This window comes from Mesoplodon mirus (assembly GCF_964341445.2).
Source record: "Mesoplodon mirus genome assembly, chromosome: 9".
NCBI classification, from domain to species: Eukaryota; Metazoa; Chordata; class Mammalia; order Artiodactyla; family Ziphiidae; genus Mesoplodon; species Mesoplodon mirus.
Genome location: NC_138985.1, coordinates 26,167,673 through 26,184,190, shown reverse-complemented (window position 1 = coordinate 26,184,190; position 16,518 = coordinate 26,167,673). Strand labels below are relative to the sequence as shown.

The following is a 16,518-nucleotide window of genomic DNA, read 5'->3' as shown; positions in this document are numbered from 1 at the left end:
TTTGGCTTCCTATGGCAAGTAGGACTACATTATTTCTTATTCATATTCAATAAAAAAGGGCAAGGTAAACCTTGCAGAAGCTTCCAGTAGAATTCTCTCATCCCATTGGCTAGAATTGGATCACAAGCCCATCCTAAAATAATCAGTGGAAGTAGAACAGGATCACCATGACCAGAATAAAGTCAACTTTGGAGAAGAAAAGGATGTAGGGAAAGATCATTTAAATACCTGTAAAGGTTGCCTCTTATTAGCATTATTGTCCATGTTATGTTGCCCCTATGGTTTTACAGACAGTTTTTCCAAAGATGCAACTGGCTATTGCTTCAAAGGTCTTGAAACAGAAAATGGATTTGTGTGTGTGTGTGTGTCACTTCAGGTTTATTTCTAGTAGTGGTCTAAAGTGATGCTTAAGAAAGATTCTGAGACGCCACCTATGCCAGGGAGGGTAAGGTAAAACAATCAGTTACAGGAATTGGCCAAGGGTGCAAGATATGGCATCATCAATGCCAAGGGTAGAACTGAACAGCTGGGCATGTCCACTTGCATTCTTTCTCTGCCACTTTTTAACCTTTAGAACACACAGGACTACCTCTTCAAGACTTTCAGCCTAAAACCAGGAGTGCATCTTCACCACTGAAGAATGAGTTTGACAGAATAGCTGGTCTCCCATATTTCTGAGAGTGTGAGCTTTCTCAGCAGACCAGTTCAACAATATTCACTGAGCACTAATTCAGCTTCCTATTTTGTGCCAGGTGCTTAGCAGAATCCAAAAGAAGTGCAAGACACAAACTCTGTCCTTAAGAAATGTTCAACCTATCTCGGAAAAGAAAGCACATGGACAGTCCAGTGTTAAATAGTAGAACAAGGCAACCTAGAATTCAGGGTCCAAGGAAATTGCTAGAGCCATTTTAACTGGCCATGACTAAACTAACCAGGGAGAATCCCATAATTAACTGCAGCGCTGTTGTGCAGATTGGCATATGGGCTCGGCCTCAATCTGTACTAGGGACTGGTACTTTCCATGGAGCAGGCAGACAGATGGCCTCAGAGTTTTTCAGACTTTGCGTCAATGTCTCCCATGCGCTAACTGTAATCACAACCTTGACTTTATATAAATACATCTTCTTCCAGAGAAGGATGAATCCTGAAGCCTGATGAGGTGGTAAGTTTCTAGAACTCTGAAAGTGTGGCAGTGGTTTCTCAAGGCTCTATCTTCCAACAAACCCTCCGGATTCACAGCTCGAATATGATTGATCTGATCTAATTGGCTCTGTACCCTTGGCCCTAGAGAATATATTACACAGAGAATATATTGGAAATCACAAATACGTGATTGCCCATCCCGATGCTGTGTGTTTACAACCTATGCGGAGCAGCTAAGTCTGATAAAAATGTATTGAGTAATAATAACAAACTGGGCTTCCCTGGTGGCGCAGTGGTTGAGAGTCCACCTGCCGATGCAGGGGACGTGGGTTCGTGCCCAGGTCTGGGAAGATCCCACATGCCGCGGAGCGGCTGGGCCCGTGAGCCATGGCCGCTGAGCCTGCATGTCCGGAGCCTGCGCTCCGCAACGGGAGAGGCCACAACAGTGAGAGGCCCACGTACCGCAAATAAATAAATAAATAAATAACAATAACATTTACTCACCAACAGACAATTAATTCTGAGCACTGGATAGACAAGAAGGGACATGCTATAAAACTAGGGAAATGTATTTCTGGTTTACAAGGAATTCAAAATCTGATTAAGCTGATATGACATAGATGTATGGAACACTATGTATAAAGCAACATATAAGACGACCACCTCTGGTCCAGGCCCTTACTGACTCACAGTCAGATCATGGCAGTCAGTCCCTCTGGAACCAGTCCTTTTATAATCCGTGTGCTCTATCACATCCACAGGGCCATCTTCCCAAAGTACAGCGGTGGGCAAGTCACTTCCTTGTTGGAACAACTACGTGGCATCCCAGCGCCCACCAAAAAATTACCCTCCTGGCTCTCCAGTCCTCCAGCTGCTCTCTAATATCTGCTCCTCTCCAGTCTTCCAGTCTATTGCCAATAGAGCAGCACTCTTTCACTAAATTCATTTACTCAAGATCTCTATTTCCAAATATGTCATGGCTGCCCTGCCTCCAAGGCTTGCTCACCTGTGCATATTATACTCTTCCTGCCTTTACTTATTTAAGTCTCATTCTTCTTTCTTTAAAGAGGAAAATCTGTTTCCTACCTCATTACTTTCCTAAACACACTGGATTACAGAGATCATTCCCTCCTCTGAACTCCAATAGCACTGGCATTTCTTAGGTAGCACTGTGAGTCATTCTGCATCAATCTTATATAAGGGTCTTGCCTTCCCATCTGGGTTTCCAGTTCCTGGATGTTTAGTGCCTTGTCCCAATCCTATCTGCCCAAAGCTTAACAAACACAAGATCTTCAACAGTGTTGTCGATGGCAACATAAAGTCAGGCACTGACTATGGAGCCGGGTAATCAGTTACAATCAGAATGGACTAGAATGAATTTTAAAAAGCCTTACTAGGCAGGTGACTTTGCAAACTGCATTTGGAAGAAAGGACAGGAATGGCAGAAGGGCAAGCAAGAAGGGTGTGGGTTAAAGTGGAGGTGGTGGCCGTGGGAAGGAACGGGTGGATCTGAGAGCCTGACCGTGCTCTGATAGTTGAGTAAAATCAACAGATGGGTACGGAAGTCTGGGGTCCACAGGCCCTTCCCTTTGCATATCTTCTAGGTGTAACTTGCTTAGGGCCATAGAGTTGACAATGAGGGCCAAGAAAAAGTCATCATCGAGGCTTACATTCTATCTTATGACCTTTAAATGTGCTGCTTTATTTAATTCTTTGAAATATTATTTCCTCGGGTGACATAACTTTTTCCAATGGGAAACTCGTTCCTGAGTTGTTTGCTGCTCATTTTAACCTTGTCAGAACAATTGGGCAGAAGTGCAAACGCTGATTACTGTTTTGCACACATACTTATTCTGCTTTTCATGTCCTTGGGTCCCCCTCGAAAACTCCACGTTGTAGCAAAGACCCTGTGACATTCCTATCTAGGTTTTCAGGGGTGTCAGGGGATATCACGGGGCATGTGCTGCTCAAGGGGTCAGCTGGGTTCCACTGAGGCTGAGACTGAGATCCAGTCCACTAGGTCTGACCTGAGATCTTTCCCATGCAGAACATTTCAACCTCAATCTCACCTCGATTCTTCCTAGAGTAGCTGTCTACTGGGTCCATACAGCAAAGAGAGGAAGATGTGCTGAGGAATGTGTGGATTATATCCTACTTATTTGTTAACTTTGCAAACTTTCTACTACTCTACAGTTCTGGATCACCAGACACCCGAAAGGGGTCCTCTTAATTCCTCATTTAAAGTGTCTTTCTTCTTTAAACAGTATTATTCAAACCTGTCCATCAGTTTTGTCTATATGTATGGCATTCTCCGTTCATCCACAGTATGACCCTAAATGAAAGAACCACGGAATGCAAGAACTTGAAATCTCAGAAGGATCTCAGAGATCATCTCATCAAAGCCCCTTACTCTGTAGAGTCACCTACGGCCCCGGAGGGGAACACGGCCTGGCCACTCTCACCTGAGCATCTTACAGTTCTCTGTATTCTATTATGGACTAATACTTTTCTCCTACAATTTGACCTGTGTCCTTAATGCAACTGCCATTGTGAAGAACACCTGTGTTCCCTCCGTTAACGAGAATATCTTGCTCCCTCTACTATAGAAGCACACTTACTTCAAGAAGTCAAAACAAGGATTTCACATTTCCATAAAAAAAAAAAAAAAGAAAGAAAACACATGTAGGCTTTATCTGGAGATCATATTATAGCTCAGTGAGCCCAATTCCCTCCTCTCTTAAACTTACATAATGTAAAAGAAAAAAAAGGACAAAGGGCTGATGAGTCAGACACCTGCTCTTCTCTCAAGCATCAGCTTCCTTCAGAACAGTGTTTTGCAATAGCGTTACTATTAGTATTTCAGGTGAACAGTTCTCTGTTGGGGGCTGTGCATTGCTTGTGTTTATCACCATCCCTAGCCTCTGCTCACTCCCTCACCAGGAGCGCACTATCCTTGTGCTGCCCCCGTTATGAGAACCAAAAATGTCTCCAGACCTTGTTAAATGTCCCATGGTGGAAAAGCTGATCCCATCCTTCTTGAGAACCAGAGGGTCTAGAACACACCATGTATGCGGAGGTGACTCTGAGGGGTCCTTTCAGAAGTTTCTTGTCAGTATTTGTGTTCCAAAGGCTCCCACCCGCCAACTCTGACATCACTGCTATCATTTCCACCCTGGACTCCCACAAAGAGACCAACGCACAGCAGGCAACTCAGTCCCTTTTTCTTCATAATGCCTCCTCACAGGGCTATACAGGTGTATCACACTTAACAGTGGAGATAACTGATGAAAATCATCACGTCGAAAGGTCAAAATTGAAAGTCACATATTAAAAAATGACTTTTTGCCATAATCTAATGGGGAACTGTATTTGTGATCTATCGCTGTATCACAAATTGCCCCAAATGAAAGCTAACCTAACCTATTAAAAATAAAGCTGAAACAACAAATATGTATTATTTCACACAGTTTCTGAGGGCTGGGAATCTGGGTAAGCTGCACGGTTCTGAGATGTCGGTAAGCTGTTGGCTAGGGTTGCAGTCATTGTCAGGCTGTACTAAGGCCGGAGGATCTGCTTCCAAACTCACTCGTGTGGTTCTTGGATTCACTTCCTCATTGGTTGTTGGACAGAAGCTTTAGTTCTTTGTCATGTGGGACTCTACATAGGGATGCCTCACTCCATGGCAACTGGCTTTCCCCCAAAGTGAGCGACAGAGAGAGACAGAGACAGAGAGAGGCAGAATAGATGCTTTAGTTTTTTATACCCTCATCTGGGAAGTGACGCACCATCCCCTCTGCTCTATGCTGTTGTGTCCACAGACCACCCTTGGTACAACATGGGAAAGAACAGCGCAAAGGTGTGAAGCAGGGGTGAGGCTCACTGGGGTGCCAGCTTAGAGGCTGCCTACTGTGGAAACCCCTCAGTAACTTAAATCTTTCTGGAGTTTAAGCTCTTCCCAGATTGAGAACATGACAATTTCTGATCATAAGTATCCTCAGTTTCACCTGAGGATGGGAAGGAATGTGCATCTGGTCAGAACAATGACCTGGGGCACCACATCATCTAAAGGAACACATTCCGTTCCTTACAGGACAATAGTGGGTCAATTCATTTTAGAAGAATTTGCAACCAAAGCAGGTTTTTGGTTGCCCTCTTTCAATAGGAAAAAATAATTTAAAAACCATAGCACTTATTATTCGTTATTTCAATTAATCACGGTGCTGTAAGAACATCAAGGTATAAGTAGCAAGGCCTTTCCAGATCCATGGTAAAATAAAGGGCATCAAGCTTAGCCTCCTATAAGAGATGGTCTCTGATCTGTCTCCTGGCCAAACACAGACTTGTGAGAAGGACTCTGAAAGCACTCAAGTAATAATGGAGGATCCAATGGCCTCTGGTCCCTCATGCCCTTCCTGTGTGCTGTTCTGTGGATGGTAACTTGACAGTAAGCTGAGGGGAACATCCTCAAGCCCTGTCTTCCCATCACTATAGCTGCATGCTCCTCCCCATGGCTCAGCTTTCACTCCAGAAGGAGCTGATGTTCCCAGAGGCTGGGCACAGTGGAAATCATAATAAAAAGATTGTGATGCTAAAAAAAAAAATCTCTTCATCAAACAACATTTAATATTGAGATCCTTCTCTGAGTTAGAACTTTGCTTATAACAAACCACGTCACAACAGTGGAATAAAACCACCTTAGTTTATGTGGGTCAGAAATGTGGGTAAGGCTCAGCCGGGCCATTCTTCTGCTCCACGGGGCAGTGGCTGCTGTCGATTACTCAGTTGTATTCATGTGATTGCAGAGGTGGGGTGGAAGTCTGGGAGAGATTCACTCACATATCTGGTATCTTTGGGCTCCTCCAAGTGGCTGCTCTCTGAAGAGAGTGGGCATGGGTATCACAGGATTCCTCAAAGGATAGTGGTCAGAGGCCTTTCATGGTGGTCGATTTCCAAGAGCAAAAGAGGATGATGCTAAACCTCTTCAAGGCTCAGCCTAGAATTGGCACTGTATCACGTCTACCCCATTCTGTTGGTCAAAATGAGTCACTTTTGAAAAGTTCTCTCATGTCAAACCCCCTTTGTGCTTAAAAATCTCTGGCCTAATATCTTTGACTTCTAGACCCAGACTTAAAGGACTCATGTGATTAGGTCAGACCCACCCAGACAATCTACCTATCTTATGGTCAACTGATTTTGGACCTTAATTATAGCTGCAAAATCCTTCCACAGCAGTACTTAGATTAGTGTTTGACTGAATAACTAGGAGAAAGTATGTGTACATCAGGGGCTGGGAATCTTGGGGACTATAGAATTCTGCCTCCCAAAGTGAGACAACTGGTAACATTTGCATAATGTTTGTGCATTAATTAATAGTATTGTATCAACGTTAATTTGCTGGCTTAGCTAATTTTGTACATTGGTTACATAAAATGTTAATATTAGTGGAAACTAGGTGAGCGGTATATGGGAATTCTAAGTATTATTTTAATAGTTTTTGTAAATATAAAATTATTTTAAATAAAAAGTTCAAAAAAAAAAAAAAAAAGCAAGTCACCAGACCAGCCCAGGTTCCAGGGGAAGGAAAATAAAGTGCATCTTTTGATAGGAAGAGAGGCATGTGCCTGTCGGGAAGGAGGAATTGATGGTGACCATCTTTGAAAAGTGTTTATTACAGGCACTATGAGTTAAAAAAAGAATGAACATAACCAGTTCTTCTCTCATAGAACATGTAATCTGGTGAGTGAGAGAATGTCTAGTGGACAGATATTTACTGTGTGTCTCCTATAGAGTAAGCATCATGGTAATCACTGGAGATGCAGTGGTGACTAAGATACCCACAATATTACAGTTAATAGGAAAGAGCCATTGGTGACTAGTAATTATAACTCAGTGTGTGATAACTGTTATGGTCAGATAAATACAGAGGCCTGAGATGGCAAACAAGATGCAGAAATCACTTCCAATTGTGGAGATCAGAAAACGCTTCGTTCTTGGGTTAAGACAAACACCAAGATGTACTCCCCTCTCCCCTCCACTCCAACGCTTTGAAATTGCTCCAAACAGATCGAGAGAAGTTATCTGTATGGTTCACTGCTGTCTCTTTCATTTGGGGGGAATTCCATTTTTCACTGAATTTGCTGATAGAGTAGAATTTTACACAAATGAGTATTTTCCTACTACTAAACATGGTCATTCACGCTGGAGCCATATACATCATCCTAGATATCTGTCGTACTTCTTTCATCTGTCCAAGGAGAATCTGGAATTTCATTGGACATGGGTGCCACTCGTTTCCTGGCGTGCAGTACCTCTAAGAAGCTATCCTTTGTGTACACTGAGGTCTCTCTCTCTCCAGGTCTAGGTTTCTGCAGTATGCTGGTTGTTCTCTAGGGCACTAAATGGTGCCCCCTACGTGGTTACGTCCAAGTGTTCTAGGCTCTATCATTTTTCCCAGCAACGGCCTTTGGGAGATCTGCTTTTGACCTACTTCTTCAGCAACCTTATGGCTCCACTGAACCTTTAAAAAGATTCACAAATGGCAGGCTATCTCTGTAAATTCATACACAGAAAAATCTTCTGGAGTGGGGGGAACATTTTCAGGTCCTCTTTGGTAGACGTATAGGTTCTTAGGATGTTTAACCGTTGAAAAACTGTGATATCTCCCTGAGACGGCAGCCTGAGGAGACCTTCCTGAGGGTTTTGCTGACAGTGTTTGAGTTAAGCTGATCCTTTTGGGAACCCTGTTATTTCTAGAGCATTTGCAAAGGTTGAAATGAATGGATTAGGGTCTTTCTGCTCCTGATATGTCTTGCCCTTTACCCCTTTGAAGAACCCGAAGTCCTGGGGTGCATGAGCTTTAGGGACACAATGTGAGGGTAGTGTCCGTGGTAATGACGGCAGGGTACCACTTAGTCACACGGAAGGTGATTGAGCAGAGGGCCTGTGAGTGTGTCCACTTTCACATGATGACCTCCATCTTTTTCTTCTTTTTTCGTGGCTATGCCATGCAGCATGTGGGACCTTAGTTCCCCGACCAGGGATCGAACCCGTGCCCCCTGCAGTGGAAGCGTGGAGTCTTAACCACTGGACCATCAGGGAAGCCCCGACCTCCATCTTCAGGCAGTAGCCTTCAGGGCTTCCCAGGCACATTGAATAAGTGCATTAGTACACATAAATCTATTAGGATACTGCTTTACATATAAGACCTTAACAGATACAGTTGTTGGTGTCATTATAATTATTTATTATTATTAAGCATCAAATTTAACCCCAGTCACAGAACTCATAAGCAGATCTTCCAGCATTGCTGAACTACATCTATCATGTATCCTAAGAGAGAGAGAGAGAGGAAAAAACAGAATATAATAAGAGCTCTTATTTCACGCGGATGCAGAGTAAGTCTACTTCAACTTTGCACAGGAAATGAAAGGTACTAACTCTACCAGCAGAATCCTCTTCCTCCCCAAGCTGGGCCTATTCTAGCTCTGACTGTTCATTCTCCCAAGTTAAAAAACCTTCCCCCAGAAATGTACCCACACAGAGGCCCACCAAGCTACTCATTTCACCACGTCACCTGGGTCGTATGAGCGTAGCTGCACAAACTGATGAGTTTTGATCACTGTCATCTCTGCAGGGTTTTGTCGGTGACTTCAGCTAACTGAATCACTTAGCGAGGCCTGAGCACCACCTCTGCTCGCGTGCTGGGCCCGCATCCTTTCACTTAGGTTTTCCCAGAAAGTAAATTTGGAGAACCAGACAAATGTTTGGGATGCAGAAGATGGGAAACAGGGGCCCAGAGATGGAAACCCTAGTGACTGGATATTTCCAACTCTGTCATATTTTTTAAGAATGGAACACTTTCCCATTTGCACAGCTCAGCAAATCAAGCTGAGAAGATTCAGGGTCCTGGGTCACTGGGCACTGTTTCCAGAGGTGACCTGTGGGTCACTGCATTTCTGTTTTGCCCCCTCATCTGTGTCAATGCCATTGCGAGCGTTTGGCTATCTATAATGACAATCCTGGAAATATAGTTCATTTTCTACCCCCCCAAATAGTGAATCTTTAGCAGTCCCCCCAAAATAGACGCTACAATTTTCTTGACCCTCTGAGAAGAACACAATAATGTCCATTAGTAGTATATTTCAAAGCTTTGATCAAGAACAGCCAGGAAGTCCTTTGTAAAACCTATAAACATAAATCCAAGTCTACTGGGGTGAATGTGTGTCACACATGTTGCCATGTCCCATACCAAGAGATGCTACGGCAATCCGAATTTTTCTCTAGGTTCAGAAAGAGGTAAAGGGGCGGACAGAAAGATATTTTCCTGTGGCCGTTTTACATTAATTTCTTTCCTCTCAGTTGTGAGTTCTGAAGCTATGTCTTGCTTCATGGGCAGCGTTTGTGCACAAGTTCTGGGTGAGAGCAAGTTGTGCTCATTCTGCAGACGAGTAGCAAGAAAGCTTTGCTCCTCCAATCTCTGTGGTCAAGAGCCAAAGAAACCAATATGAGTTGAACAGACTGTCATGTGGTTCATTTGCAAATAAAAAGAAAGGGGTGGGGGAAGAAAGGAGGGGTGCGTCTGAGTGTTTTTCATCCTGTTGAAAGAATAAAGCAAAGGGAACTGTGAGGACCCAGGCTCCCTATTTCACAGATGGCAAAACCAAGGTGGAGAAGGTACCGCCTTTCTGGAGGCCGTTTGACAGCAGTGATTAGGGGCAAACTACTAATCCCCCTTGAAGGCCGAGTAGCTGCCTTCTCCAAGAAAAAGCAAGAAACAAAGGGACTTCCCTGGTGGTCCAGTGGTTAAGACTCCATGCATTTCCACTGTAGGGGGCACAGGTTCAATCCCTGGTTGGGGAACTAAGATCCCACATGTGGCAAGGCCAAAAAAACAAAAGAAAAGAAAAAGCCAGAAACAAAGGCCAAGGCTGAGTGCTGGAGCAGAACCATGAACCTTCATGCCCTCCTTCCCCTTTCTCTGACGAAAACTCAGTCACAACAGCAAGACCCAGGCTGTCACAGAGTCTAGTCTCTGCTCTGTATTACATTTTATTTATCTATGTTTTTCTTAGCACTGGGGGCATGTGACAGGTAGCAAGCCCAAGGGCTCTGCCCCAGACTGGGGTGACATCTGGAACACTACTTCACTTCGTTCCCTGAGTTTTGAGGGAGAAGGAGAGGCAGCCAGTTATTCAGGGCTCACCCCGCCCATGGATTAAGCCAAAATCGCTTGTGGAGCTGAAGTCATGGCCAGAATTACCACTAGTTATCTTCCAGATCACTGAGCAAGTCCTATTTTTCTCGAGGTCAGTGGTGGCTTTTGGTGTCCATGCTTATGTAACATGGACAAAAAGAAAAAAAGAGAGAAAGAAGCGGAGGAGGAGGGAGAGGAAGATAAAGGAGAGGGAGAAAGAAAACATTACTATAGAGGAAGGATGGGGAAAAAGTGAAAAGTCAAAAAGGAAGTGGAAATAAAAAAAGAGAAAGTAGAAAAAAATGGACTTACAGGGAGGTGTCAATTAGTCACTCTGCATGGCAGTGATTCTCCTGTCATTTTAGACTTTCAAACCAAGGAAGAGCAGCCTCCATATTAGTTTCCTATTGGTGCTGTAACAAAATATCACAAACGCCGTGCCTTAAAACAGCACAAATTTATTATCTTACAGTTCTGGAGATCAGAAGTCCAAAATGAGTCCAAAATAGGTCTCACTGGACTAAAATCAAGCAGGACTGCTTTCCTTCTAGAGGCTCTAAGGGAGAATCCTTTCTTTTTTTGCATTTTTCATCTTCTAGAAGATGCCTACGTTCCTTCATTCATTTCCATTTTCAAATCCCGTAACAATCGGAAAAATCCTTCTCCCATCATGTAACTCTGACACTGACTCTTCCACACTTAAAGGCCCCTGTGATTGTATCAGGCCCACCAGGAAAATCCAGGATAATCTCCTTATTTTAAGGTCCGCTGATTAGTAACCTTAATTCCCTCTTGCCATGGAAGGTGACACTATCCACAGGTTCTGGGAATTAGGACATGGGCCTCTTTGGTGCGCCTCTTATTTAAAAAAAAAAGATACAAATGACCTTATTTACAAAACAGAAACAGACTCACAGACTTAAAGAATGAACTTATGGTTACCAGGAGGCCAGGAGGGAAGGGTGGCGGGGGGGATAGATTGGGATTGACATATACACACTGCTCTATATAAAACAGACAACCAACAGGGACCTACTGTACAGCACAGGGAACTCTACTCAACATTCTGTGATAACCTATATGAGAAAAGAATCTGAAAAAGAATGGATATATGTATAACTGAATCACTTGGCTGTACACCTGAAACTAACACAACACGGTTAATCAGCTATGCTCCAATATAAAATAAAAATTTTTAAAAATGTTGCAAAGGGTCAGGAGGCTGGGTAGTCCCTTTAATGTTAAGATCTTAAAGAATGGGAAAAAAGAACTATTTCTCCAGAAAAAAAAATCTGAGGTGGGTGAGTTCCGTTTCCTGGGTAGCATTTGAGTTTCTCCCAGTGCCCGTCCTCCCCTCTTGGCATTCACACATCAGGTCAGGCTGGGTTCACACTGGGATGGGCTCCCCAGGGTCCCCAGGGCCAACACACCCTTGGGTCTGCCTGACCTGGGCGTGCTCTCTCCTCCCTTCCTCCTCATCAAATTCACTTATTCCAACTCTCCTCCCTTTAAAACTCACATTCTCTCCCCCTAGTGTGTAGAAAAAATATATGGTTTCAAAGTATTTGCATTCATTTGTCAATAATATGTTAACTTCCTACAGTGATACTAAAAGACACGGTTTTGAATCGGCTTTGGGGAAAACGTGTCTGTTGGAGGTGCTTATACTCCACGAATCTCACCACATAAACCTGTCCTGCATAGAGCCAGCTTAGTTTAAAAGTTCAGGTCCATTTGTGCCCAGAAGATAGCCTGGTATGTCTACACAGAGAAACCATTTAAGCATCATATGAGAGTAGGAATTTATAAAACACTGAACCCTGGTATTTCTCTACTAGGATTGTAAGAAGTAACACAATTTTATCCTGATGTCTGAGAAAAGTTCTACATTTCCCCTGTGATGTGCTTTTTATTTTCCCAACAGCTGTTTGAAATGGAATTATGTACCTTTTTTCCAGAACCTTTTCATGCTCCTTATCAAATAATGATTGTACCACAAAATAGAGAGGGAAAAGAAGTGAGCTTGACATTCTGGCCTCCTAAGTGGCATTGATACTACAATCAAGGTGAACAACCATTTTCTGCAGGCATCTCGTGTCTGAAGAATCTCATAAATTTAAGGACTCAGTATAGCGGATATTCCCCCATGAACAGAAGCAAATGCAAGAAGAATCTATTAATCTTGGGGGATGAGTTTGAAAATGAATAGCCCAGGGCCAGGGAATGGAGGGTGAGGACTGTGCCTTTCTTTCCCTCTCGTCTCCTTTGCCACATGAGCTGTCAGAGCAGAGGCAGACGATCTGAACCTAACGTTCTTTCTCAGCACCTGCTGGCCCAGGATCTGGAGAACGGGTCCTGTGGATAAAGGCAGCATTGAGCCACATGGGACAGTGACAAGCAAGACTCACATCCATAAAAGCAGACCACATACCAACGTCATGGGACCAAAGAGTCAGTGGTGAGCTATCAAATTCAGGTGAGATACAAGCAGGTGTGAATTTCTGTGCAAAAGGCTGAAAGCAGGGGTCTTAAAGTCTTATGCAAAAGCCCCCCACTGTGGGGTTATCTAAGAGGTTAACCCCACATAGTCTAATAGTCTAATGAGCTAGTATGAAATAACCTATGTGAGACCTCCTTTGTTTTTCTGTTTTTTTTTTTAAATCATGATTGGGCTTCTAACTCCTAGTAGATGGACTGAACACGAAAGAACACCAAGTAACCCGGGGGAGTCACACAAAACTGGTCAATGTTCATTTCTCTTCTTCTGGGGAAACATTCAGCATATCAGAATGCAAGATGGAAAATATCATGCTTGATTAACCAGAAAATCATGGCAGCAGAAAGTTTAAGAAAAAAATCAAGGGAAGGAGACCAGTTGCTCGTGGACACACATAATGATTAACCCGCGAAGTTTCAAAGAACTTTCTAGGCCAACCTCAGACACAAATCTGCCAGAAGGTAGGCCTTGACACAAAGTGAACTGGAGCATATGGTATCTTTTGTGTGTGTGTGTGTGGTATGTGGGCCTCTCACTGTTGTGGCCTCTCCCGTTGCGGAGCACAGGCTCCGGACACGCAGGCTCAGGGGCCATGGCTCATGGGCCCAGCTGCTCCGCAGCATGTGGGATCTTCCCAGATCAGGGCATGAACCCGTGTCCCCTGCATTGGCAGGCGGACTCTCAACCACTGCGCCACCAGGGAAGCCCGAGCATATGGTATCTTAATAGTATGTTTGGCTTTGGAAATGCATAAGATAATAGGTCCTGATAATTAAAACAGCACATTGTTTATACGTATAACTTGATCTGGGACATGTTGCTAGAAATTTTAGCAAGCACAGTGTTTCTTGCAGGACTAATTATCTATCTGAACTTGAAATATATTCTAAATTACTTCTCTCACTAAATCAGTTGGGTAAGTGCTATCTGTTGGGTAATGAACAGGTTCAAAGTTCTCCTGGATCGTTCTGAGGTGTGTAGGTGGAAATCTGGACAGCTACATATATGATTACACTGGAGACGGTCTCCAACGGCAACTCTGCTGTGGACCAAGACTGCACAATCAATCAACCGTGATTGATTTCAAGGTTTTAGAGGCATTTTGTGACCCTCTCTGAATGATCAACATCCTGCTACATATGACGACCCGGATATTTAAGGGTTATTGTTCAGTAACCAAGTAATTTGCATTTCAAGACATCTACTTGGATCACTAGGAGAAATGGTGGAGAAACGTCTTTCAAGGTATGTGTTTTGCCAATTCTCTGTCATCCAGCCTTTTACCATTTTCATTACTAATTGTATATACATGGAAGAATTTCATTTAGATGTCTGGCCTGAAGTGAATGTCTCCAAATATATATCCACAAATTAGCCACTGGGGGAAAAGTACTGAAGAAGGTATCAAATTACCCTTGCATGATGAAATTCTAACTAGTGGGATAACAGCAGGAGTTCTTCAGAATAAGTTGTCCACAAAGAGGAAAGCAGAGAGGACAATAAGTGTTTCAAGAATTAGTAGGCATTCTTCTAAAAGGTCCCAGGAGGCCTCATGAGAAGACCAACTTCCTATTTATTTGGAGTCCTTGATTCTACAAACATATTGGGGCTTACAGCATGCATAAATGGCTTGAATCTTTCCAATAAAAAAGAACCCCATAAGAAAACTAGCTCTAAATCACAGTTTGAAAAATGAACATCTGTAATTTAACTTTCAGTGACCACTTGGCATGTAATGACATGGCTTTAAGATATATGTGCCTAACAGCGTGAATTGTGTTCATATGAGGATACTGATCATGGGGTCATCTGATTCCTTGGTCTGTACCTGGGCTTGGGTGATTGGCAGTCTGAGTGACAATTCATCCTGGAACATATAGGCAAATCAGTTACCACCTTCTGGACAGAAGATGTTTCTATATTTCGAATTCACTGACAAATACTTAAATGCAAATACTTAATATTAAGGCATGGTATGTTCTTCTACAGTGGATACTCAGATCACAAAGAAATATTTTCCTTTCATTCTCCAATTTATCATTATTTAGACGTTATTTAATACCGAGATAGTCATCTGACATTCATTTAAAAATCTGTTGCATTTGTACTTGGCTCAAAATAAGGTACCAATTAAGGAACCACTCTTCACCCCCTACATCCCAAAATTCATTGGTGGAGACTGATTTTCTGCCATGTCTCATGAAATAATCAAAGAAATACAACATAAAGCCATTATTTACCCCCATGGGGGAGAATGGAGCTCAGTTTTATAATGGACATTAACAAATTCCATGGTTTAAATTACAGATTAACAAAGGGTTCATGAGCTCAAAATTAAGTTATTCTGTTTAAAATCAATCACCGAGACTGTCATTCTGCTTATTGCTTTGACTTCCTAACAAAGGTTTAAATGAGGACTTTATGTGCAAGTAAAGAATGTCAAGAGATCTGCTCTTTTTCAGACCTGCGTGGGCTGGAGGGGCAAACGTTTAGGCTATTAACGTAATTAGAATGAGGAATGTACTTTTCCAGAAAAAAAAAATCTTCACCCAAAAAAAAAAAAAACCCCACAAATCCACAATTAATCTATTATCTGGGGGGAAATAGTAAGGAATCAAAGGTGGGGTACGTTTAGAAAGCACTAGATTCATTGATACCAGAGCCATTCTGGAGACGCCAGGCAGGAAATCTGGAATTCCTCTAACTTTTCAGTGGCAGGCACCAGAATTGGGGAGAAGGGTCCAGAAAGGCTATTTTGCCTTTGCTAGCAAAATGCATTCAAACTGTGGTTTTGCAAAAAAGCATATTTCCTTTGTCACTCAACCTCATGTTGGGTCACCACTCCAGCGCTGAGCAGCTCTGTGATGGCCCTGTCATCGTATCTGAGGACCTCCCTCAGGATGTGCGTCGTGTGCTGCCCAAGCAGGGGGGGCGGGCTGGCCTCTGACATCTTTAACTCACTGTATCTCACAGCTGGGCCTGTCAAAGGGGGAGGAAAGCAGGAAACCTGTTAATGACTAACCCTCAGAAATTCATTACCCAAGCAGCCTGGGGTGTTTGCGATGAATGCCAGGAATATCACTGCCAGTTACACCCTTGCAGATGGACCATCATTTTGGAAAGAACTGCATTTGCACACATGGCTTTTCTTGACTTAGCTTTATCCAACTGTGCAGTGGTCATCTGACCTGCTCACCACCATGCAGGGGGCCACATGGGTGCGCCTGGCCTGTCACAAAGACTCACAGGGGTAGGTCACTCAACTGAGTTGACTTTCTGGGTCCCAGAGAACAGTGGCCATGGGTACACAGTGTCTCTCTGAAGCTGGAAATCTGACCCCAGGTGAAGGTAACACAAAGGTTTACTACTCAGCATCTACTGTAGGGTTCCAAGATTCAGTTCAACAGACCACAGATCAACTACACCTCAGCCAGACCCTGGGTGAAGACTTTAGGTGGTAGAAGAGGTTATGGGTACAAGCTTCATTGTCAGAGAGACTTCTGTTTGGATATCAGCTCTTCTACTTTTGAGCAGCACCATCTCGGACTAATTACTTAACGTCTCTGAGCCTCATGTTCTGCAACTAAACTGGGTATGATAAAGTTTACCACATAGACTTGATGTAAGGATTTAAATGAGATAATGGACAGAAAGCACGAAGTAAGCATCCCCTAACCCACAACAA

At 43.3% G+C, this 16,518-nt stretch overlaps 1 protein-coding gene across 2 annotated transcripts in view; it reads right to left on the bottom strand.

Moving 5' to 3' along the window:
* Positions 1-16,518, bottom strand: part of SUGCT (succinyl-CoA:glutarate-CoA transferase) — a 720,769-nt gene that overhangs the window by 32,313 nt on the left and 671,938 nt on the right. Inside the window, exon 14 of one of the 2 annotated variants that reach the window (XM_082631908.1) lies at positions 13,572-15,812. The exons of the other annotated variant lie outside the window; for it this stretch is intronic. Coding sequence (XP_082488034.1) covers positions 15,649-15,812 — 164 coding nt within the window. The 3' untranslated portion in view covers positions 13,572-15,648. Of the gene's footprint in view, positions 1-13,571; positions 15,813-16,518 lie in introns of those variants that run through there. 2 annotated transcript variants of the gene reach the window in all.